This window comes from Orycteropus afer, unplaced genomic scaffold (genome assembly GCF_000298275.1).
Source record: "Orycteropus afer afer isolate SDZICR_OR568_19922 unplaced genomic scaffold, OryAfe1.0 scaffold00460, whole genome shotgun sequence".
Taxonomy (NCBI): domain Eukaryota; kingdom Metazoa; phylum Chordata; class Mammalia; order Tubulidentata; family Orycteropodidae; genus Orycteropus; species Orycteropus afer.
The window spans coordinates 1,841,461-1,864,376 of NW_006922047.1; the positions used below are offsets into that span (position 1 = coordinate 1,841,461).

Here is a 22,916-nt window from a genome sequence, read left to right on the forward strand (position 1 = left end):
ATCATACAACCAGCCTTGACCCACAGAGGCTCTCAAATATGAAGGTATTAGTTTTAACTTGCTAAATGATCTTTCACAGCTAGCGTAGGAAAACTAAGATGTTATTAGAAATGGCTCAAGATGTGTGCCATACTTGCTATACCTTGGATACACCTCTGCTCTGGTGGTGCAGTGGTTAAACCACTCGGCTGTTAACTGAACTCACCAGCCACTCCTTGCTGGCTTCCATAAAGATTACTGCCTTGGAACACCTATGGGGCAGTTGTGTTGTCTTCCAGAGTTGCCATGAGTCAGAATCTAGTCTCCAGAAATGGGTTTGGTTTTGCTAATTCCCCTTGGTAACAGAAAGCTATCCAGCGTGTCACCCTGGCTATTGTTTCAGCAGCAGTTTAAGACAGTGTTTTGTTTTCACAGTATTATTATTATTATTATTCTAAGTTTCTAAATGGGAGCTCTGGTGGCATAGTGCCTAAGGCATTTGATTGCTAACCAGAAGGTTGGCGGTTCAAACCCACCAGTCACTCCTCAGAAGAAAGGTTGGGCAATCTACTTCCGTAGTGATACCGCCTTGGAAACCCAAGGAGGGGTCGCTATAAGTTGGATCCGACTCGACGGCAATGAGTTTGGGTTTGAGTAAGTTTCTAAATATGGTGAATGAGTTCAATTAAAGCATCATATTGAGTAAATAATAGTACGGTTGTTATAACAGTTGATTCCAACTCCTGGCGACCCCATGCATGTCAGAGCGGACTGTGCTCCATAAGGTTTTCAATGGCCAGGTTTTCCAGAAATAGGTGGCCAGGCCATTCTTCCAAAGCACCTCTGGTTAGACTCAAACCTCGAACTTTTTGGTTAGCAGCCAAATGCATTAATCATTTGTACCCCAAGGTACTCCACAGTTGTTAGACAGATAGCAGAAATCCTGACCCTCAACCATGTTAAGTTTGGGAAATTCTAAGAGCTGTGGGAAGCCATTGATTAAAAGATAAAATAAATACTAAATACTTAACATTAACACCTGCTTCCTCAAGACCACCTCATTCACTCATTCAGGACTGGGCTAGTTTCATGGAACTGATATTTGAATGGAGAGCAGCTGCTATGCGGAACATAAATATATCATTTCAGATGGTGACCCATGTTCTGAAGACACCTGAAGTAGTGTGAGGAAGCAGAGTGACAGAGAGGGGCTCTATTTTAGATCAAGTAGCCAAAGAAGGTCTCCCAGAGGAGGTGACATCTCAGCAGAAACCTGAAGAAAGTGAGAATTGGTGGAGGGCTGGGAGAAGAGCTTTCCAGGCAAAAAATGGAGAAGGTGCAAAGGCTCTGAGGTGTGCTGAACTTGGCCTGTTCTCCAGAACAGAAACAGATCAGTGGGGATCCAATTTGCATTTTTGTAAGAGTTATGAGGCTGCTTTGTAGACTAGACTGTAGTGGTGGGGGGAACAGGGGCAAGGAGGCAGCTCGTCCAAGTGAAAGGTGTTGGAAGCTCAGACCAGGCTGGGAGCCATGAAGGTGGGAAAAGTGGACAAACCTGGAGTGAGGGGGGAGAGACAGAGAGAGAGAGACAGAGAGAGAGAGATGGTACCCCCTGCTTGCATGGGAGGGGAAGGAAAGAGTGAAAAGGGAGCTGAGGGGGACCCTTCCATGGAATGCTGGGGTTACCACTCATTGCGGTGGAGGGGGTGGGATGGCAGGGAAGAATAAGAAACCTCCACGGGCACTGTTAACACTCGGGACACCTCAGATGGCGGAGGTCCAGGTGGAGAACTAAAATTGAGAGTCAGTGTTCTGTTTTGTTTTTTTCCCAGATGTCTTCACATCAGTTCTGGCTCTTGTGTGCCAGAGTAGAACTGTGCTCCATTGGGTTTTCAATGGCTGTTTTTTCAGGAGATTGCCACGCCTTTCTTCCAAGGCACCCTTGGGTAGACTAGCACCTCCAGCCTTTCAGTGAGTAGCCAAGTGCATTAGTCATTTGCACCAAGTAGGGACTCCTGGGAATCAGAATAGATTCAGGCATTTGGAACCCTCAGACTAAAGTCACCCAGAGGGGCTCACTCTGCATTGTTAGAGAGGTCAGGGCAAGAAGAGGCAACTAAGAATGAAACTGAGAAGGGGCCACTGGGGAGGTGGGAGGAAACCAGCAGGGGAGGGTGCGGTCTTGGAGGATGGAAGAATCCACTCTGCTAAGAAATCACTGTAAGTAGACCAAACTCTGGGGCTGGGTGAGGAGGCTGACCCTGGTGGCCACTGAGTGAGTGGCCAGGCTTAGCTTAGCACGGCGTCCACACACACTTTTGCATGCATGCATATTCACTCCTATTGCTGCATGTGCTTCTCACAGCCCAGCAGCTGTCACCTGGCGATGTAGCAATACTAAAATGATCACCACATCACACTTTCTGGATGGGGAGGCACTTCACGTGCATTAAATCCTCACAACAAACCTAAGACAAGGACTATTATTGCCCCCACTTTACAGGCAGGGAAACTGAGGCACAGAGGTGCAGTGCCTTGCACAGGGCCACACGGCAAGCAAGTAGAGAACAGTTGAGAGAGGAGCCAGCAGCCAGAGAATTCCTGCTCCTTAGCCCACTACTTATGCAGCTGGCCTTTGTCCCCCAACCTCTTGATTCTGAGCTCCCTGTCTCAGCCTAAGGACACCTATCTGGAATTTTGTCTTCTGGGGAATGGCCATGGAGAGTCTGAATTCCACTGGATCAGCCCAATTGGATGAACATGTAGGTTGTTTCCAATTTGTCTCTATTTCACACAGCGCTGCAATGAACACCCTTCTGGAAAACCCAGGTATCTGTGTGAGGCGCCCTGGAGAAATGCTGGCTCTGGATTTGGTGACATTTTCAGGTTTCACAACTACTGTCCAATTCATTACTTCCCAGACTGCCTGCCCACTCATCACGTGAAAGCTCCAGGCTTCGTGTATGTGGGGCGTGGTCCTGATTTTCTTAATTTTGCTTATTCTGGTGGGTGAAAATGGAGTCTTGGGTAGGGGTTTATCTTAAGGGGATATGTGCGCGCGCGCACGTGTGTGTGTGTGTGTGTGTGTGTGCGCGCGCGTGCGTGTGTGCGCGCGCGCGGTGGTGCTTACGCCTGTCTCCCTTTCCGAGGGTCTCCAAACCCCCTACCCCCACCGCTCTCCTCTCCACCCCCATCCCTGGCCAGGCACCGGAAGTCCCTCAGTTGGTCTGGGCGGGGGTGGGGGGTCGGCTGAGCCACTTCCCGCGGAAGGAAGGGCCTGGCGGTTCCTGAGACAGGATGCGCGCCAAGGCCCCTTCCTCCGCCGCCGCCGGGACTTCCCCAGGCCGAGCCGGGCCTGGGCGGGTTTGCGGAGGAGTTGCTCCGAAGCTGGTGCCTTGAACCACCCGAAGGGTGTGGGGCCGCCGCCTCTCACGTCCGATTGGGGAGTTGTGCGTTGGGAAACGCCGTGGGCGGCGCTAGTCTCCCACGCTGCAGCAGGAAGAATTCAGGAGACAGTGCAAACGAGCTAGGCCATTTTACCTATCGTGTCGGGACTTGGGGGACGCGCCCCCCACCGTGTCCATCGCGGGGCTGCGGACTGCGACGTCGCTGTCGGGGGCCGGGAAAGAATAGGGCTGGCAAGGAGGAGGGAGAGAGGTGGGTGGACTGGGCGGGAGGGAAGCTTGGGGCCCGGGAGGCCTCGGCCGGCGTTCCAGGGCGGGTCCGCCCCCACCCCACGTCTCTCTCTGCCCTCCGGCCTGGGGGTCAGGTCCCCCGGGTGGCGGAAGGCGGGCAGCTCCGCCGTCGGGAGGCGGGGCGGCCTTCCCCGGCGGCGCCGTCTCCACTCACAGCACCTGCGGCCCCTTTGTCCTCTGGACGACTCCCTGCCTCGTCTTAGAGCTACGCTTACAGCCGTTCTTGTAAGACAGGATTGGGGAAACTTGAGAAGGTTTTCTCTTGGGGTAACTAACCCGCTCTGGAGCGGGGCTAAAATAACAAATCAGGGCTCCACGGACATTCCATCCTCGCCAGGAAGCTTTTCTGTTTCCACCGAAGAGGAAACTGAGGCTGGGAGCATCACGTACCTGTTTTAGCCACACAGTTACACTGTCACAAACGGGTTCAGACTGCTGGGTCTGGGGCCCGCGGTAAAGCGCGCCTGCTCATGCCAGCGGGTTGTAAGATCGCCACGAGTGTCGACCAGTTGGTCAGGGCAAGCAGGGGAGATTTTTTTTTCCCAAAGCACCCCCAGTGAAAGGTGTAGTTCCCCAAACCAGTTCCCAAACGTTGAACGCGAGAAACTTCTCCCCATTCTGGAACTGTACGTCAAGTTTGAGGGAACCCCAAATGTATGGCCAACGACGAGCGCAAGTGGACCGCCGGGCAAGAGTTGGGGCAAAAAAGTGGCCCAACCCCCTCCCGCCCACCTCTGACCACGTGGTAACCGGTCAGACCGGTTCCTGGGGCCCCAGCGCCGCCTGCCCGCCATCTCCTGACCCCTTAACCCTCTTCCCCACCAAGGAAGAAAGCCGGATAGGAAGCAGACTTTTACTAAAATGTTTATTTTCCAATCTGATGTTTTTAACAAAATGCCAGGTAGACGAAGTTAAACAGAATCCACCACAGGAAAGGTCAGACCTTCGAAAAGGCCCTGGCAGCAATTCCGACTCCCAAAACAGAGACCAGTCTCACCAGTAAGTGGGCCCGGGTCACGTACTGTTTTGCATCCCCCACCCTTTCATGATTAGGACCAGGAACGTCTGGGTGGATTGTGTCCGTGTATCTGAGTGCATAGTCCCGACCTTTAACGCCCCAAATGAGCACAATTTTCATCTGTAATGAGATCGGCCCTGCCCCCACCCGAAGGCACAGGAGCCGGGCACTAACCTTAGAGCGCGCTGGGGCGACGTGAGTCAGGCCGCCCTCCCTCTCCCCCGGCAGGCCCACACCCTAGACCCTCCTCCTAGGCCTCACACCCACGCAAGGCAACAGGAAGCGCCCCGTGTCTGCCCCATGACGCAACGATGACCGCGTGCACAAGTATGTCAGGGAGGGGGAAGGGAAGTGCCTGGAATTCTGAGGTTGAAACGTAGAGACCCACTACTGAGAAATCTTGAATGGGCAGCACAGCTCCGGTTATAAAAGAAGAAAATTCACGTCCGACCCTGAGAAAATAACTACACCCCCATTCCTCCCAATCCCAGGAGAGGGAAAGGTCCGAGTCCCAGTCGTTAAAACAGCACCTGTGGGCGCGGCAGATCAGAGGAAGGCGCCCGCGCCCCTGGCTCCTCCGCGCCGCCACCGCGTATAGCTGGCAACGGCTCCCCGAGGGCAGAGTCCCTCTCCGGGCCTCTCGGCAGCCTGGGCAGCGGCTCCTCTTGACCGTTTCCGCGGGCATTCCCCGGAGGGAGCCTCGCCTCGGTCTGCGCACTTGGGCAGACGACTCAGCCTGCGCTCTGGGCTCCGATCCCCCCGCTTGGGGCCCTCAGAAGGCCACGACGGCCCGCACGAGCACGTTCAGCATATTGTCCGCCGAGCGACAGGCCGGCTTCGCGTCGCACGCAGGAGGCGCCGTCGGGGGTGCGGCAGGGTTGCAGTTCAGGAGGCCGGAAAAGCGCCTCTGCAGGACGCACGCCAGATTGGGGAAGGCGCCCTCCGCTTGCGCCGGTGGGGGCTGCAGGCGATCGGCGACCTCCGACGGCGTGTCCTCCGCCTCCTCTTCTTCCAGTCGGGCTTTCTTGCTTGGGACCAGTCCGGCGTCCCAGCTGTCGCTCAAACTGCTGCTCCGCCGTTTGCGACTGGTTCTGGCGGCGCGCGGGCTGCAGGGAGCAGGGGTCTCCTCGGTTCTCGGATCCTCCTGGGTGTCCATGGGCTCCGGGGAAGGTGGTTCACCGTCGGGGAGCGCTGCCTGGGCTGTGGCTTCTGCTTCCCGAGGTGAGTGCAAGCGAGGGTCAGGGGAGCGGCCGGCAGGCAAGGGCACCTCGGGCTCGTGGGCCTCCACCTTGGCCGAGAGGTAGAGCTCGCGGGCGCTGCGCATGACCAGCGACAGCTGCAGACTCCGATGCAGCCGCAGGCCACCGCGCTGCATACGCGAGTGGTACATCTTCCACACCGACAGTGTCATGATGCGTTGCGCCTCCTTCTGCACCTCCATCGCGGCTCGACGGCAAGGAGCAAAGGCAGAGGACTGGACAGATCAAATATGAAGTGCACTGGGCTCTGGACAACGCGCTCGCTCAAGTCTTCCTCTGCATAGCAAGCCTCTCCGTAACACTGCAAGGACGCTCTGCTGGGGCGCCCGCCACCCCGGCCCTTTTATATGCCCAATGACGTCACGTAGACGCCCCGCCCAATCAGAGGACCGCATCCGGGCTTTCCATCGCGCCGTGGCGAGAGAAACTACTTAAAGTGACAGGATAGGATTTACCGAGCTGGGAAAAGGGAAGAGGACCGAGGCGAGAATAGTCTCTCGTTCCACTCTGAGTTCTCGGGGTGGCCCCCTGTCTTAGGGTCCCACTGATGCAGCCATGCGCAGGCCCAGGGGAGTAGTGGCCTCAAGTTGGGCTTAAGCCCCAACAGGTCTTAGGCGGAGTTCCCCTTTGCACCGAGAGAAGATCCCGGCTGGAGCCGGTGCATCCTCGGTACACACAGTTCCTGGCATCTTCCAGGCCACCTAGTTGGTGTTTGCCTTTTCAAAAACTATACTAATGTTTCCTAAGTGCTTACTACATGCCCGGTGCTGCTGAGTGCGTTCCTGTTACCATTGTCTCATTGATCCCTCACTTCCATCCAGAACAGGGTGCTGTTGTGCCTGCTTTCTTCAGGTGAGGAAACCACGGCAGAGACTATTTGCTGAAAGAATAAATGGACCAGTGCAGTGATACGGGGTTACTGGGGTCTCCATCTTTTGTGTCTCTGGTCTCCGCTGGCTCGGCTCCGGGACGAAGGGACCCACCCGGCGGGCAGCGATGTCCGCAGACGCCGAGGCGCTGCCCAAGCTGCCTACCGTTGCTGCTTTCCTCACGGAATGTCCTCTGTTCTCCGGCAACACGAGCTCCACGGATGGGCTTGGCGTTCGCAAGGTGGCGGACCTGGCCGCTGAGAGTCCCTGTGAGCACGTGGCATCCGCCCCCGACACCTCGATCATGCCCCGCCTCCGCCCCCAGGGGGCGGGGTAGGGAGCTTGGAAATTCAACAACAATAGAATAAAAGCAGGTAAAAAACATCGCCTACCACCCAGCACTATGCACTATTCTTCCAAGAACACCTATTTCTAAAGAAAAGAAAAGAAACCTTCATTCCAGTTCCTTACAAAAAGCATGCAAAATTCTCCGAGTAGCTCCATTCAGCGCGGTGCTGGCCCTTTAAAGGGAGGCCCCGCCCCTCCAGTCTAGGCAGCAGAGCCTTCCCGCCACAGTAACTTACAGACTTCCACTACTATATTTGGAAGTAGTGACGTACGCGGGCGCGCGAGCGCTTCCGGCTGCCCATATAAGGACAAAGGGCTGGGATCTCCTTAGCTGGCTGTGGCGGGCATCTTCCGGGCGGGCCGGGACGGAGCCTTGGCCTCCGAACCCGCCTCCTCTTCTCCCCCTCCCAGGGGCAGCCAAGGTGGCCCGAGCTCGCGACTTCAGGCCAGGCGTCCAGAGGAACCTGCGGGAATAGGGAGGACAGTTTAGCTTCCTTCCCTCCGGGGCTAGGAAGGCATGGCGCCTTTTCGAGAAAGCGCCCCTTCCACGAGGAAGGGCGACCTTAAGGCTCCCACTGACGCCATCTCCCAGAAACCTCTTCAACCTTGCCCCCTGAGGAGACTTCACAGTTATTTTACCTTACATGGCCCCCTCCCAGGTTATCCCTGCATCCCAAAAAGCGACCCTCTCATGCACTCGCCTACCCTCGAGCTCCCGACCCACCCACGTGGGGACTTCAACAATTATTCTCCCGAAAGGGCTTCTCCAAACACTGACTCCATTCAGGGATCCTAACACTGCGGCGAGAATGGCCAGACCTCATTTTACATACTTTGGTCATGGTGTCAGAAGAGACCATTCCCTGGAGAAGGATGTCATGCTTGGTAAGGTGGACGGTCGACGAAGGAGGGAAAGGCCCTCAACGAGATGGATTGGCAGCGGCGATGGGCTCAAGTATAGCAAGGATCATGGAGCTGGCTCAGGGCCGGGCGGTGTTTTGTTCTGCTGTGCATGGGGTCTCTGCGAGTTGGGGACAACTCGAGGGCACCTAACAACAACAACACTGTGGCGACCTGCCAAGGACGCTTCTACCCGCGCCCCCTACAAGAGGCCCCACAATGACAGCCCCAGCTCAGCGCTATCTCTGAGACCCCACACAGCGACTCTGACATTGGGGCCACCCTACGAGGACCTGTTCACCCTCAGACAGAGATTCCACAACCCCTTGAGCTCAGTCGAAGGCTTGAGCACGCCTCCGAAAGAGGCCTGTCCCACAGGAAGGGGCCCTCTGAGCTCCTCCGTGGACATTCCTGGCCCCTCCCCAGAGGCAGACCCCACAGCAGCGGACTCCTCTGGAGACACCCCTCAGCCACCACTCCCCGCGACCCCCAACCCCGCACTCAAACACTCCGAGCACACAGAGAAGTATCTCTCTGAAGCACCCCCCTTCCCCACACGCTCCTGAAGGGGAGCTCCTCCCCGAACATCTCCGCAGACCTCCACTCACCGCCACCCCGCCTCTCCCCCACAGGAAAAACTGCAGTGGAAGCACCCGCAAAATGCTACTGCCCTCCCCGCAGGGGAGAGAGAGGGTCATCTCTCATCCCATGCCTTCCCGATCATGCCACCCAGCTCTGGGCTCGGACGACCTCGCAGGAGGGGATGGGGAACCAGCGGGGTGCAGGCGCAGGGAGTCCGTTAAGAGGATCTACGAATGCAATTAACCCCTGAGTTAAGGAGGGCTATGATGATTTACATTGTCCAGAAGGGGAACTGAGGGGGCGCAACAACAACCTGAGGGGCTCGGACTCGAACCCCTTCAGCCAGAACTAGGAAAGCACCGGCTCACGGTGGTGACGCGAGGAGGCGGGCGTCTGGACAGGAAGCCGTATCTGCCCACAACTAAAATGGCAGACAGAGTGGTCGCGGAGAGGGCGGAAGTTTCCGTCCTCGGCCTTCCAAGGCCTTTCTTTCTCCTCTGGAAACCCTGTTCTCGATGGTGGCTTGGGTCACGTGACGGAGGCGGGGTGGGCGGTGCGTTCTCCTCCACTGGGTGGGAGGGAAAGAGCAAGGCCAAGGGGGGGGGGGGCTCGGCCTGAGGGTGGGTAGGTGACATGTCTTTCGAAGACCCGTTTTTTGTAGTCCGGGGGTGAGTGACAGGGATGGGGGAGGCCAGAGGGTGCTCAGTCTCCCTGCCAGCCAGTGCCTAGAGCGCTGGTCACAGCGTGCCAGGCGGTACGGGCGCGGCCGTCGGGGTGCGGGGTCGGAGTTGCCCCGCGGCCGAGTGGGAGGGATCCGCTGGGGGATCTGAGGGTACCCAGAGCCCACCCCTTGCTTGAGGGGCGCTGCAGGGACGGGCGGGAGGGACACCTGCCTCCAGCAGCACGCGCTCTGCCTTTGCCCGCAGCGAGGTACAGAAGGCGGTGAACACCGCCCGTGGGTTGTACCAGCGCTGGTGTGAGCTCCTGCAAGAGGGCTCAGCGGTCGGACGCGAGGAGCTAGACTGGACGACCAATGAGCTGCGGAATGGCCTGCGCAGCATCGAATGGGACCTCGAGGACCTGGAGGAGACCATCGATATCCTGGGCGGGTGGGGAGGTGGCATGGCCTTCCGGGAGGCTGGACCCTGGGAGGTATTGAGGGCTGGGGTGTCTGGCTCTGGCCGCGACCCTTGACTAGCTGCTCACCTATCGTGGAGGCCAACCCGACTAAGTTCAAGCTCCCAGCCGGGGACCTCCAGGAGAGAAAGGTGTTTGTGGAGCGGATGCGAGAGGCAGTCCAGGTGAGGAGCCGTCTCGTGCGTGATGAGTGTGGGGAGGTTGGGGGATCTTTACTCTCTGACCTCTTTGCCCTCCCCCAGGAAATGAGGGACCGTTTGGTCAGCCCAGCCACCATAGCCTTCATGGAGAGGAATAATAGAGAGGTAAGGCATCCTGAAGGAGCTCTGGTGGCATAATGGTTAAAGCATTTAGCTGTTAACCAAAAGGTTGGTGGTTTGAAGCTGGTCTGCTTCTGTAAAGATTTAGTCTTGGAAACCCTATGGGGCAGTTTTACTCTGTCCTCAAGGGTCACTGTGAATCAGAATTGACTCAGTGGCAGTGGGTGCTTTTTTTTTTTTGCAAGGCATCCTGACCCATTATCCGTCTGAGTCTCTTTGGGTGACCTTTCTCCTGTGTATGTGTCCACCTGTCCCCTCTGCACCAGTGCCCATACTCTGTACGCAGTTGTCTCCTATGTTCCTACATCCACTTTCTACGTGTGTGCATCTGAAGCCTCTCTGTGTGTTTGTTCTCTCCGTGTACACTGTTGCCTTCTCTCCTGGTTGTATACTGACTTCCTGTGTGTGATGGGGGAGGTGTCGGTCTGTACAACAATCTCCTGTGTATATTCTTGTCCTTTCTCCTTGCATACACTGTGCGTAACTGTTTCTAGGGAATGTGCTCACCTTTTCTGTGTGTGCACCTGACCCATTTGAGTGCATGCACTTGGTCTCTGAGTGTGCACCTGCCTGCCCTCCACACACATGCCAGGTCTCTCTGGGCGGGTGCCTGCCCCTTCTACGTGCTGCTCATGCCTTGTGTTCTCTCTCTTGTTTTTATTTCGACTCCTTTTCCCTTTGTGTTGTGTGTCTATTTTTTGCACATTGTAAACCACCAGCCTGTCCGCATCCTTTTACAAGCCCATCTAGGGATGGGAGGGTAGGAGTCTAAAGCCCACTGTAGCAGTACCTCTGGGCCTTCCAGATAAGTTGTGTTGGGGTTTCAAATCTCCACTTAAATACATACACAAATATAATAGTAATTGTTTCCTTTACTGAACACTCTAGCCATCTCTCATGCTAAGTACTTTGCAGATGCCTCGCCTGCACCAAGCCCTAGGAGGCAGGGACTGGGGGACAGAGAGGAGGAGTTACTTGACTGAGTTCATGCACCTGCTGAATGGTGGGAACTGGATTTATACTAGGGCTGTCTGCTGCCATCTAACTCCACCTGCTTCCATGGATTAATGTTAGTAGGAAATATTAATAAAAGGCAATACTTGTTGAGTACTTACTGTGGTAGGGGCACAGTTCTAACAGCTTTTCATGGATTGATTCATTAAATCCTTATTCCAGCCCCAGGAAGCAGAGATTATAGCTTTCCCCATTTTACAGATGAGGAAAATGAGACACAGGGAGGTCAAATGACATGGCCAGAGTCACTTTGCTAGTAAGTGATGGGACTGGGATTGGAGCCCAGGCCATCCTGACCCAGAACTGTGTGGATGGGCCACATCCTCCATCTGGCCCCTGTATCTGTCCCTCTGTGCATGGGCGGACTTCTCTGAGCCTATGGTCTGGGCCCCACAGATGCTGGCAGGCAGGGCAGCTGCCCCGAAGTCATCCAGTGACCTTTTGGACGCCAGCGTGGTCTCAGCCTCTTCTCGCTACATTGAGGAGCAGCAGGCCACGCAGCAGGTTTGTCAGGGTGGCCAGGGACCCCAGGCAGGGGGAGCCTACAGACCTCACAGGGATCCCTGCACACAGCAGCTCCCACCCCTCTGCCCTGCAGCTGATCATGGACCAACAGGATCAACAGCTTGAGATGGTGTCTGGAAGCATCCAGGTCCTAAAGCACATGTCTGGCCGGGTTGGGGAGGAGCTGGACGAACAGGGCATGTGAGCCTAGGGCCTTGGGAGTGGGCGGGCTGGGAGCCCACATCCGTGCTGGCACACACAAGCCCTCTGGGGTTGATGCCAGCTTGGTCTCGGCAGCATGCTGGACGCCTTTGCTCATGAGATGGACCACACCCAGTCCCGGATGGATGGGGTCCTCAGGAAGATGGCCAAAGTATCCCACATGACAAATGGTGAGTCCCTTGGGGGGGTGTTTGGGAGACTCTGGGTGGTAGCCCGTCCTCATGTGACCTCTGATCGTCTCACCCGCAGACCGCCGGCAGTGGTGTGCTATCGTGGTCCTGCTGGGGGTGCTGCTTCTGGTGCTTATCCTACTGTTCTCTCTCTGACCCTGGCCCTCCCCAGGGGGCTGGTCCCTTGAGCTGGGGTCAGGGAACCGCCAAGCACTTTCGAGCTGGGCAGGACCCTGTTCCCTGGGGAGGGGGCTGCACCTGGGGAGCTGCCCCCAAGGTTCTCATCCAGTCAGTGGGACTCTCGGGGCCCTGGGTGGGGGCCCCTACCACCTGTCCTAGACCAAGTGTGCTTCAATAGGGGTGGAGGTAGGGAGACTTCAGTTACACTCCCCCCAATGCTACTCCAGTGTCCCAAAGTCATTTGCCCATGTGCCTTGTACATGTGCCAACCTGGAAATAAAATCCCTAGCCTTTTTATATATATTTGTGTCATACGGTGTGTTGACTCTAAATTTAAGACTGACTTCTAAAGAGGATAGCCTTTCTAGAGGACACTGCTTGTATGTGCTGGCCAAAGTATGAGTTAGAGCGTGTGCATCTGCACACGCATGTGCGTTAGGGATTTCAGTGGTCAGTGTTTGGTACAGAAAAGACTATTCTGGTTGATTGCTTGGTTTTAGTAATTGGTTTAGTACCACTGAAAATTCCAAACTCCAGTTGTTGCCTTGAGCTTCTCAAGGTCAGCCTACACACTTTCTGTTCATTTGGTTCCTCAGGCAGGTAAATCCCTCAGAAGTGTTTAGTTTAGCAGTCATTTCTAAGGGGCCTTTAAGTAGTGCTGGGTCCCACTGCAGACCCAGTGACTTCAAGTCCCTTTCCCACACCTCACTCTAGCAGCTTTGTCTGCAGTAGAGACTTTTAAGTAAAAATTGTGCTTTGCCATTAAGTTATCTTGGATGATTCCTGTCCTGTGTGTTATATAGTAATGTATCAAAAGACAAGTCTCAGATGCTGGTGCATGCTTTGTAAAGTGCTGGGTGTTACAAAGCTGTTACTTTTTTTAGGCTAAATTGTCTGGTTTTACAAAGTTTTTTACACAGAAACATTTAACACTGTGGTTTTGTTCTCACAATCATCTCTATACTTCATTCTAAGTCTTCCTGGGGTTGAAACATGTGTTTCCCCTTCTGAAGACACATGCTGTGTCTGCTCTCACCTCTATGCTAAGAAAAAGCATTCCTGTCACTTGAGTTTCTTGGGACCACAGTCACCTACTGTGCTGTTGGCACTCCAGAGCCCTGTTGTGGTGGCCAAGGCTAGGCTTCAGGATCCCAAAGGGGGTGGCTGCTCTTACTGAAATATACCAGCTTGTTAGGGATTAAATTGTGAGCCCCTCCCCACAAAAAAGAAAAAAGTATTTGTTGTAAATCTTCATTCCCATGTTGTTGTTGTGATGTGCTGTTGAGTCAAACCCGACTCATAGGTACTCCTCCTTGGGTTTCCGAGGTGGTATTGCTATAGATGTAGATCGCCCCACCTTCCTTCCGAGGAGTGGCTGGTGGGTTTGAATTGCCAGCCTTCTGGTTAGCAGTCAAGTGCCTTAGGCACTATGCCACCAGAGCTCCAAACCAAACACACTGCTGTTGTGTCATATCCAACTCATAGAGAACCCTCCTTGGGTTTTTGAGGCAATATCCCTTCAGAAGTAGATTGCCCAGTCTTCCTTCCGAGCAGTGGCTGGTGGGTTTGAACCGCCAACTTCCTGGTTAGCAGTCAAATGCCTTGGGCACTATACCACCAGAGCTCCTGTATCTGTGGTTATAATCCCATTTAGGGATGGGTTTCTTTGTTGGTAATGGGGCAGTTATTGATGTAGGGTGTGTCTTAAATCAATCTCTTTTGAGAGACAGAAGAGCAGAGATAGGTATGAGAGATGCCAGGCCACATGAAAATCACCGAAGAACCAAGGAGCAGAAGCTGAAGTGACAAGGATCTTCCTCAGAGCTGATGGAGCGCCTTCCCCTAGTCAGTCGGCAGGCAGCCTGCATTCGGACTTCTAGCCTCCTTAACTGTGGGAAGCTACATTTGCTGGTTGAAGCCATTCACTTGTGGTGTTTCTGTTATAGCAGCTCTAGAGAGCTCAGACGCTAATTCTTTTGAGTATTCCCCCAATTACCTTCTCCATGGACGTCTATAGCTCCCACAATCCCCACAGGTGACCTGGTTGGGCTGAAATGAACGTTCTCTCTCCATCTCACAGCAGAGATCTTTTGACTTGATGGTTAAAAGCTAAATACTATTTCCATTCTATTCAAAAGATCTTTGAATGGCTGGGACCCTGAGCTACGTCATCTCAGTGACTTTCTGTCTCACTTGACGTTGTTGTTGTCATGTGCCGTCGAGTCAGCCCTGACTCATAGCGACCCCTCCTTGGGTTTTCGAGGCAGTATCACTACGGAAGTAGGATTGCCCAACCTTCCTTCCGAGTCTCACTTGATAGAACCTTTCATATCCTCACAGACTCTACAGTTCTTAATATTTTGACGCCATTTGAATTTTGACTTGTGGTTTCAGCTTTGGTGTTGCTTCCTTCTGACACAGGAGCTAGGGTCACAAAAAGGGACTGACCTGGAGGAAATCACGTAAAGGGGCATGGGGGGTGTCCAGGACACATTTCTGGACTCAGGGCCTCGATGGGAGCATGGTCCACAAACTTGATGGAGCTTGGCAGGGCTCACCCTTGAGGAGCTGGGACAGGTGTAGGATGTCTCCTGTAGGAATGCTGGGCATCTGTATACACTGGGCTGCCTTGGATGAGTTTTACCAAAAACTGCAGGCTTTGCCATTCCGGGGCTGCAGCAGGTCCTGAACTATGGTTTCACCATCCAAAAGGGCCCACTGACTCTCCCCAACTCAGGTTTAAAGACAGGTGCCTGAGTGTGGAACAAAATTCAAAAAGCATTAAAAACAAACAAAAACCCCAGGCTTACAGATCTGATAGAGCCTGGTGAAACCCTGGAGACTATGGCCCCTAGTCACCCTTCAGGCCTGGAATTGAACTCACTCCCATGGCTTTCAGCCAAACAACAGACAGGCATATAGGATGAACATTTTACCAGGTAGATCTTTCTGTAGAAAGATCAATTATGGGAGAACAGAAGGGCAGTATTTGCATAAGGAGATAGTTCAGGGGGCAGGAACACATAGGAAAGGACACAAGGAAGAGTTAACTACAGGGAGAAGTGGGAAGAGCAGTTACATAAGGACTGCAGTCAATGTCATGAAACAAAACGTGTATATATGAACTGCTGTATGGAACATGAATTTGCTCTGTAGACTTTCACCCAAATCACAGTAATTAAAAAAATTGACTCAATGGCCGAGTTAGACTTATATACATATAAAATATGCATGCCTGAAATGACAATTCCTGGGGTACCCCCACTGCTCAGTGTGAAGCTGCACGATGTAGGGGCAGCTGTACGAGGGAGGCCCCCAATGTGCCATTGTGTCCGTTCCCAGCCCAGTGCCAGGTCCCCAGTAAGCAGCATCGGCAGGGCTGTTACAAAGGCGTTTAGTTTATTCTCCTCATCAGTATCACTGATATTCTCATGGTTCACATTTCCCAGTGCCACCCCTTTCCTTACAGTAGTTAATGTGCAATCTCACTTAGGGGCCAGGGAGGGAGGTGGGGCTCGGCCCAGGGGGGAGGGCATTGGCACTTCACGTGGACAGGACAGGCGGTCTGTCCAGCGTGAAAGAGGCATGAGTGGCCGGGAGTGGAAGGGGCCCCAGTCTTCTCATAGGTCAATGATTCTCCATTCATATTCTTCCCGAGTCCCGGGGTGGGGATCATGCAGCTGAGAGCAGGGCAGGGGAAGGGAAGGAAAGCAGCAGGCTGCCTGGAGGGGAGGAGAGGGCAGGGACAGGGACAGGGATGGGCGCAGGGGTGGCTCCTGGGGTAAGGCACAACCCTGTCTTTGGCTCTCCTGGTGAGGAGTTTCCTCCCCTGCACCCCTGCCCGGCCCCTCTCCCCAAACCCACACAGTCCCGGGGAGCCAGGGGATTGCCACCCAGCCCCACGCTGCAGGGTCTCGGAGTTTTATAGGAGCAAGCCCCACCCGAGGAAAAGGCAGGAGGGGCTGGGCAAGGGTCTGCCCAGGACAAGGGGGTGGGGAGGGAGAATACCCCAGTCCCAGAGAGCTGGCCCCCTGCTAAGGCCTGGAAGGAGGGGAGTGCCTGAGAACTCCTGCTTCCTTCTGGGGTCTGGGTGGAGCCCCAGCCCACCCACGCCCCCTGGGCCTCGGCCAGCTGGGCACTGCCGCTGCCAAGTGACCAGGATATTGTGCTTTGGGATCGATGCTGGGTCGGGGGTCAGGGTCGGGACCTGTGGGCGTGGGGTGTGATTAAGGTGCTTGTGCTTTAGCTGGGGGTGTCGATTCCCCTCCACACACACGCAGGGGCTGGCTGGGGGCTAAGGTGCTGGGGACTGGGTCAGGAAAACACGACGACAGAACCCCAGCTGGCCCCGACCCCACAACCGACACCCCCTCTCACGCAACAAGCAGATGTTAGAAGTGACATGCTGCAGGCTCGTGGGGGGGGGGGGGAGGCTGCTGGGCGGTGGTGGGGGGAAGGCCTGCCTCCCTATCAGACCCAAAGGGTCCTGTGGGGCTGGCTCCACCCCACTTCCTGCCATCCCTTGCCCTGGATGAAGGGCCACTTGGTGCAATGGGCAGGTAAGAACTGGGGAGAGAGAGGACAGGTAGTAAGAACAAGGGCTAGGGGAAAAAAAAAAAAAAGTGGAATTGTGAAATGTCCTGAATGCGGGGAATGGGGAGTAAAAAAAGAGCCCTCCATGTTCACATGTAAAACTCAAAACACCCTCGCTCTTGGCGAGAAATGAAGGAAGGAATGGTAAGAGATTCTTCGAATAACTGCCAACTACGGAAGTGGACCCTGCCCTGGTCCCTAGGGGCGGGGCTCAGCCAACCAGCCAAGGCCAGGGACACCCTTAAACTATAACCCTGGGGGGGGGGTGGCACCACAGGAAGCATAGGGGAAGGGCGGAGCCAGGCAGACCCACAGGAGTTCAGGTGGCACTGGGCTGGGGCCACGACGGAACTCAGACCCACACCCACACATCCACACACATCCACCTGTCTGCCTCCAGCCCCCATCCTGCCTGCCACAGCCCCCAGGGACCAAAGGGGTAACATCAGACACAGTCCCGTTGGTTTGAAAAATAAAAGGAATCTTATACTTCAATATTTCATTAGCTAAGAAAATGTTTTAAAAAGTATGTACAGGGGGTGGGGGCTGGGAGCCCGGCTGTGGGGCGGGGTGGGGGGTATGGAGGGAGGGGCAGTGGCCCCCAGCCCTGCTCCCCTTAGTTCAACCCTGGTCCTATTGCCTCTTATAGCTTCATATTTTTTAAAAGCAAAACTTCTACACGCATACACACGTGCACACACACACACGCACACTCTATGAGCCCTGGAAACCTGTCGTCCTGTCCTCTAAGACCCCGTCTGCCCCTAAGAGTCCCCTTACTCAGGACCTGCCTCTCTCAGGACCCAGGGAACAGATGAGGGCAACAGAGAGGCTGAGCGTCTCATGGGAGAAGGGTGCTGGGCCCTCCCCCACCTGCCACCTCAGGCCAGCCCCGGGCTTTCTCTGAACCTGTTCCTCAGCTGTAAAGTGGATATTCCCTGTGGCCTCGCTGGCCCAGCCTCCGGACACAGGGACAGACGAGGGAAACAGGAAGGCGCTTTTGGAAATGTGGAAGCACTGGGAGGCGGCGGCGAGAGGGGTCCTGAGAACCCGGGGCCCTTTGAGTCTAAAAGGGCCACAGTGAGGGGCAGAGGCCGAGAAAGCTTCTGCCACAGGGCCCGGGGTCTGGGAAGGGGCCTTCCCAAGCCCCTCAGGCCGGCCCCTCCCCATGACTGGCCTGGTGAGTTGGGGGGGCAATTTCTAGGGGTTAGGAGAGGAGGAGCGAGTGCTCCCCAACCGTGCACGTGTGTTAAAAAAGGCAACGCAAACCGCACACCACCTGCCATCCCCTCCCAGCCCCGCTTGGGTGGGAGACGCTGGATTTGGGGACCAGAGGGCGGGACAAGGAGGCAGAGGGGCTGGGAGCATGCAGCACCCCTGCAGGTACTGGGGAGGGGCAGACAGTAGCTCGTGACTAGGATGGCGGGTGGGCGGGTGGGTATAGTGGGAAGGGAGTGTGACGGCTCCATGGGGAGGGTCCTTGGGATTACTGGAGGGCCTCGGCCGAGGGGCCGGCGTCACCGTCGTGGCTGGCCGTCTCGAAGCCATGCTCCACGCCCATCATGTCCGGCTCAATCTTGCCCATGTCACCAATGAAGGTTGTGTAGGCATCGCCCTCGGGCATGAGCAGCTTGCGCTTGGGCATCCAGCTCTTGCGCACCACGCGGCGGGCATTGGTGCACATGTCGGCAGCAATGGCATTCATCTCGCTCTCCTTGAAGTTGGGGGCAAAGTTCTGGCAGTAGTCTGTGTGGGCAGAGGGGGTTGGGGGGCTCAGTGGTGGCCCTGGCCTCCTTCCTTTTAGAGTCACATCAAGCCTGACCCACTCCTGAGTGCACACGTGGGATGTGGGGTTTGGACGGGATGGCTCAGTATCGTTTCATGCCAACAGCTGCCTTGCATGATGCGGCTGGTAGCTACCACTTTGGCTGCCAGACCAATTCCTGACTCTGACTGCCCTCAATCTGAAACTCTTCCTGGCTTCCCCTGGATCCCTCTGCAAAAATCTTTAACAAGTCACAGCCATCTTCCTAGCAAGCCTAGATTTAGCCTCAACTTTCTCAACATCCAATTCCAGAGAGTCCCCACCCATTAGTCAGGGCCAAACCAGGGAGAAAGGCATCTACCCTTGGGCTCCCTCCCAAGAGGTGTACTCACACTTGACGGCATGGAGGACTCGGCTGTCCAGGGGCTTGCGTCTGGGGTCGTTGGTGGAAGAACGGATCCCGGTGCCACAGCTGTTGGCCAGCGTGTTCCTGGGGGCAGGAAGGCAAGGGTAAGGGGAGAGTCAATGCTCCCTGCGGTGTGAGGATCCTCCCGAGGGGCTGTGGGCAACCCCACGCCCTCACCCTGGGTTCTGAAGGGCCTCACCGGTCAAAGAAGGAGGCCAGCAGCCTCCGCAGTAGGACCTTGTGTCGCGTGCCCGCGCTGACGTGGCAGTTCATGAGCTGCGCCCTTGTGATGTACACGTTGGTGCCTGGAGAGGGGAAACTTATGGATGGCCCAGGGTCCCAGATCTCACCCTCCCTGTATAGCCTCTCCTACCATCCACTTCTCTGAACTCTGGAGATGGCTCTTCCTGGGCTCTGGGACCTTCTTCTTTCCACAGACTGGGCAGGGAAGGCTCATTTTGATTCCTGATGGCACTCCAGAGAGGACACGGTGGTGTCACCATCAACATGGCACCTACCATGTGCTGGGACTAGCCAGATGCCGGCCTGACACGTGCTTTATACACATGACCTCCTGTGCCCTGATCAACCACAGGAAGAGGAGGCAGCTGAGCCTCAGAGGGGTTCAGTGGGGAGCAGCAACTCGGCTGGCTGACTATGGAGGCCAATTCTTAGCCATGGTGGCACTGACTCCTCAAAGGCAGCCTACAGATGAGCTAACTTATCCCCACATGGCAACACAAGAGTAGCCCACACTTACCTCAGCTCCTGATAGGCCGCCAGGGCCCCCAGCTTTTCACGTGTATCAACCTCATTTCCTCTTATCAATATCCTGCAAGGGCTGTACCCTCCCCCATTACAGATGAGACCAAGGTGCCAAGAAGTGTCAGCTGCTCCGGTCACAGCCAATGCATGGCAGAGATTTGAGGCCAGGTAGCCTGGCCCCTGACTGCCATCCCCAGAGGGGGCTGAGGCCCTGGGGTAGGGGTGACACAGTGTGCCCTGCCCACCTGTCACCAGCTCCAGCTTCTCAGAGGGGTCGCCCTCATCGTATAGCTTGGGGTGGCAGCGGTTGCCGATCTGGTTGATGAGCTCAGCGGGGAGGGATGCCAGTTCTTGCCGCACCCGGATGCGATTCCGGGACTCAGGAGCCACCTGCTCAGGGAGGGCCTCCACCTTCTCGGCTAGGGAGAGAGACAGGTGGTGTGGGTGTTGGGGGCAGGGGTGCAGGGCACAAGGCTGGGTTGGGCCGGATGGCGCCTCACCTGTCTGGCCGACATTCATCATGCTGTACATGGTGTACATGTTGCAGATCTGGCGGTACTGTTCATCCGTGCCCTCCTCGCCAGCGTCCTCTTCCTCATCCTCCTCGTTGTGATAGGAGCCAGGGCTGTCGCTGGTGTAGGCGCTTGAAGTGCCAGGGCTGGTCCTCTCCGACATGCTGGGCCCACTCACCACGCCCCCGGCCGCCGCCGCTCCACTGGCCAACTGCCCGGTCCCTGTTGCCACCACTGGGGCCTGGGGCGGCCGGTTGGCGGCCAGGTCTGGTGTGGAGAACTTGGCCATTTTACGGCTGCCATTGTTGCTGCCGCCCCCTGCCTCCTTCTGGCTGCTGTCCCACAGCCGCTTGGCCACTGGTGTGCACTGCACAGAGTCCGACTCCTGCTGCTCTGTCTTCACCCGTGACACGAGGGGCAGTGGGGTGCTGCAGGCCGGCCAGCTTGACGTCTGTACCACGGGGCTCTGGGGCTCAGACGACGGGGCCTCCTCAGCATGCAGGCCCTGTGAGTCGCAGCTGGGGGAGCTCACCTTGAGGAAGAACTCAGTGCCCTTCTCCATGATCTCCTGGATTTGCAGGAAGCCAGCCGTGTACATGAGCAGGAACTGGTCACCCACGTTCATACTGAGTCGGCCCGTGTAGCAGAAGCTGAGGATCTGCTGGAAGGACTGGGGCTGCACGGCTGCTGGCAGCTCCACCACGGCACTTCGGCTGCTGTTGAACAGGTCCCGAAAGTAGGAGCTGCTGGCAGCCAGCACGGCCCGGTGGGCCTTGAAGGCGTGGCCCTTGACCACAACCGATACGTCACAGTATAGGCCCTGCAGCCGCTGCTCGTTGAGGCACTCCAGGATGCTGTTGCCGAAGTTGGGGATCTCCATCTGCAGGGTCTGGGCCATGGCGGCTGCTGCACGGGGGGCAGAAGGGAGAGACAGGTTAGTAGACGGACGCTAGCTCTGAGTTCAGCCCGTGGAACAACGATTAAAGACGCAGCCCAGCTCACAAAGTCCTCACCTACTGGAGGGAGACCAGGTGCACAGCAGGATCCACATGGGGGAACTCAATGGGGCCTAAAAAGTGCATGGAACCAGCCAGCCCTTACATCCTGGAATGAGCTGCCCTTTATGACATACTATTAATAAGCTTGGAGTCTCTGGGTGATGCAGAGTTAACGTGTTTGGTTCTAACCAAAAGGCTGGCAGTTGGAGTCCATCCAGAGGTGCCTCAGAAGAAAGTCCTGGTGACCTATTTTGAAATAACCAGGCACTGAAAACCCTAAGAACTCTGACACACATGGGTTTGCCAGGAGTCGGAATCGACTCAACAGGAATTAGTCACAGGTCATTAATAAGCTCAGCCAGCCCAGATCAGGCACCCACAGGATGTGCTTTGCAGGCAAGAGGGCAATATCTGCTTGACTGTTCAGCAACTGACCTCAGAAGGGTGGCCGTACAGAGTGAGTACCATGTAAGTGTTAAGTACTGCTAGCACAACATGCGGACAGGGTCCCTGAAAGGCAGTGGCCTAAAAACACCAGGAGGGCAGGGACATCTGATTGGTCACCATTGCATCCAGTCACGACCCTCAGTCATCATTAGCTGAATGACTGCTCCAAACCTGTTGCTGTCGAGTTGAGTCCAAATCATAGCAACCCCATAGGATAGAACAGAAGTGCCCCAAAGGGTTTCCAAGTATATCTTTATGGAAGCACACTGCCACATCTTTCTCTCATGGAGTGGCTGGCTGGCGGGTTCTAAGTGCTGACTTTTTGGGTTAGCAGCCAGAGCCCCAACCACTGTGCCACCAGGGATCCTCTAGTGACTACTCAAGAAATCCTGGAATGACCCCAAAACATGGTCAACATCTCCAGTAATGAGGGCAATGTAAATCTAATCCACAATGAGATATACTTCATGTTCCCTAGGATGGCTAGAATAAAAGGTAAGATAATACTAAGTGCTGGAGACAATGTGGATAAATTAGAACCCTCGTACCCTGCTGGTGGGAATGTACAATAGTGCAGCCACTGTGGAATACAGCCTGGCAATTTCTTAGAAAGTTAAAAACAGAACTGCCATATGACCTAGCAATTCCACTGCTGGGAATCTCTACCCAGAACTGAAAACACACATCCACATAAAAAACTGTGCCCTCATATCCACAGCATTATTTTCAATAGCGGAAAACAACAAAATTCCATCAACTAATGAATAGATATATAGAATGTAGTCTATCCATACAGTGAAGTATTATTCAGCCATTAAAAGGCATGAAGTACAATGCCTGTGACAGCCTACATGGATCGCTAAGATATTACGTTCAGTGAAAGAAGCCAATCATAAGACATATGGCATGACCCCATTTATACAACATGTCCGGAATCGGTAAATCCAAAGAGAAAGCATGTAAGTGGTTAATAAGGGCTGGGGGAGTGGGGCAGTGACAGCCAAGGAGAACAGGGCTTTGTTTCCAGGGGCTGTGACAATCTTCTCTAATGAACTGATGACAGACGCACAAGAGCATACCTCCAATGGGGGACTTGTAGGATAAGTGACATACATCTCGTAAAGCCACCAAAGTAAAAGAGCCCTGGTGGTGCAGTGGTTAAGCATTCAGCTGCTAATCAAAAGGTCACTAGCTTAAACCCACCAGCTGCTCCTTTGGAGAAAGATGCGACTC

At 55.2% G+C, this 22,916-nt stretch overlaps 3 protein-coding genes across 3 annotated transcripts; 1 reads left to right on the forward strand and 2 right to left on the reverse strand.

The window, feature by feature from the left end:
* Positions 1-5,464: 5,464 nt before the first annotated feature.
* On the reverse strand, positions 5,465-6,133 carry IER2 (immediate early response 2). Its single transcript, XM_007954378.1, has one exon. The coding sequence runs from the start codon at positions 6,131-6,133 to the stop codon at positions 5,465-5,467; it is 669 nt and encodes a 222-aa protein (XP_007952569.1).
* A 3,150-nt stretch (positions 6,134-9,283) lies between these two features.
* Positions 9,284-12,173, forward strand: STX10 (syntaxin 10). Its single transcript, XM_007954380.1, has 8 exons — positions 9,284-9,318; positions 9,577-9,746; positions 9,857-9,951; positions 10,030-10,092; positions 11,518-11,625; positions 11,720-11,826; positions 11,923-12,017; positions 12,097-12,173. The coding sequence occupies exons 1-8, from the start codon at positions 9,284-9,286 to the stop codon at positions 12,171-12,173; spliced, it is 750 nt and encodes a 249-aa protein (XP_007952571.1).
* Positions 12,174-18,276: 6,103 nt separating this feature from the next.
* On the reverse strand, positions 18,277-21,136 carry NACC1 (nucleus accumbens associated 1). Its single transcript, XM_007954383.2, has 5 exons — positions 20,227-21,136; positions 19,972-20,145; positions 19,161-19,266; positions 18,948-19,045; positions 18,277-18,536 (listed from the first exon to the last, which is right to left on the reverse strand). The coding sequence occupies exons 1-5, from the start codon at positions 21,134-21,136 to the stop codon at positions 18,277-18,279; spliced, it is 1,548 nt and encodes a 515-aa protein (XP_007952574.1).
* Between the last annotated feature and the right edge of the window lie 1,780 nt (positions 21,137-22,916).

Coding starts and splice junctions, on each gene's coding strand:
- STX10 (XM_007954380.1), top strand. CDS start 9,284: ATGTCTTTCGAAGACCCGTTTTTTGTAGTCCGGGG. Junction 11,626..11,719: donor AGCAGCAGGCCACGCAGCAG/GTTTGTCAGGGT, acceptor TCTGCCCTGCAG/CTGATCATGGACCAACAGGA. Junction 12,018..12,096: donor AGTATCCCACATGACAAATG/GTGAGTCCCTTG, acceptor TCTCACCCGCAG/ACCGCCGGCAGTGGTGTGCT.
- NACC1 (XM_007954383.2), bottom strand. CDS start 21,136: ATGGCCCAGACCCTGCAGATGGAGATCCCCAACTTCGGCAACAGCATC. Junction 20,146..20,226: donor GATGAATGTCGGCCAGACAG/GTGAGGCGCCAT, acceptor CTCTCTCCCTAG/CCGAGAAGGTGGAGGCCCTC. Junction 19,267..19,971: donor GAAGCTGGAGCTGGTGACAG/GTGGGCAGGGCA, acceptor TCCCCTCTCCAG/GCACCAACGTGTACATCACA.
- IER2 (XM_007954378.1), bottom strand. CDS start 6,133: ATGGAGGTGCAGAAGGAGGCGCAACGCATCATGACACTGTCGGTGTGG.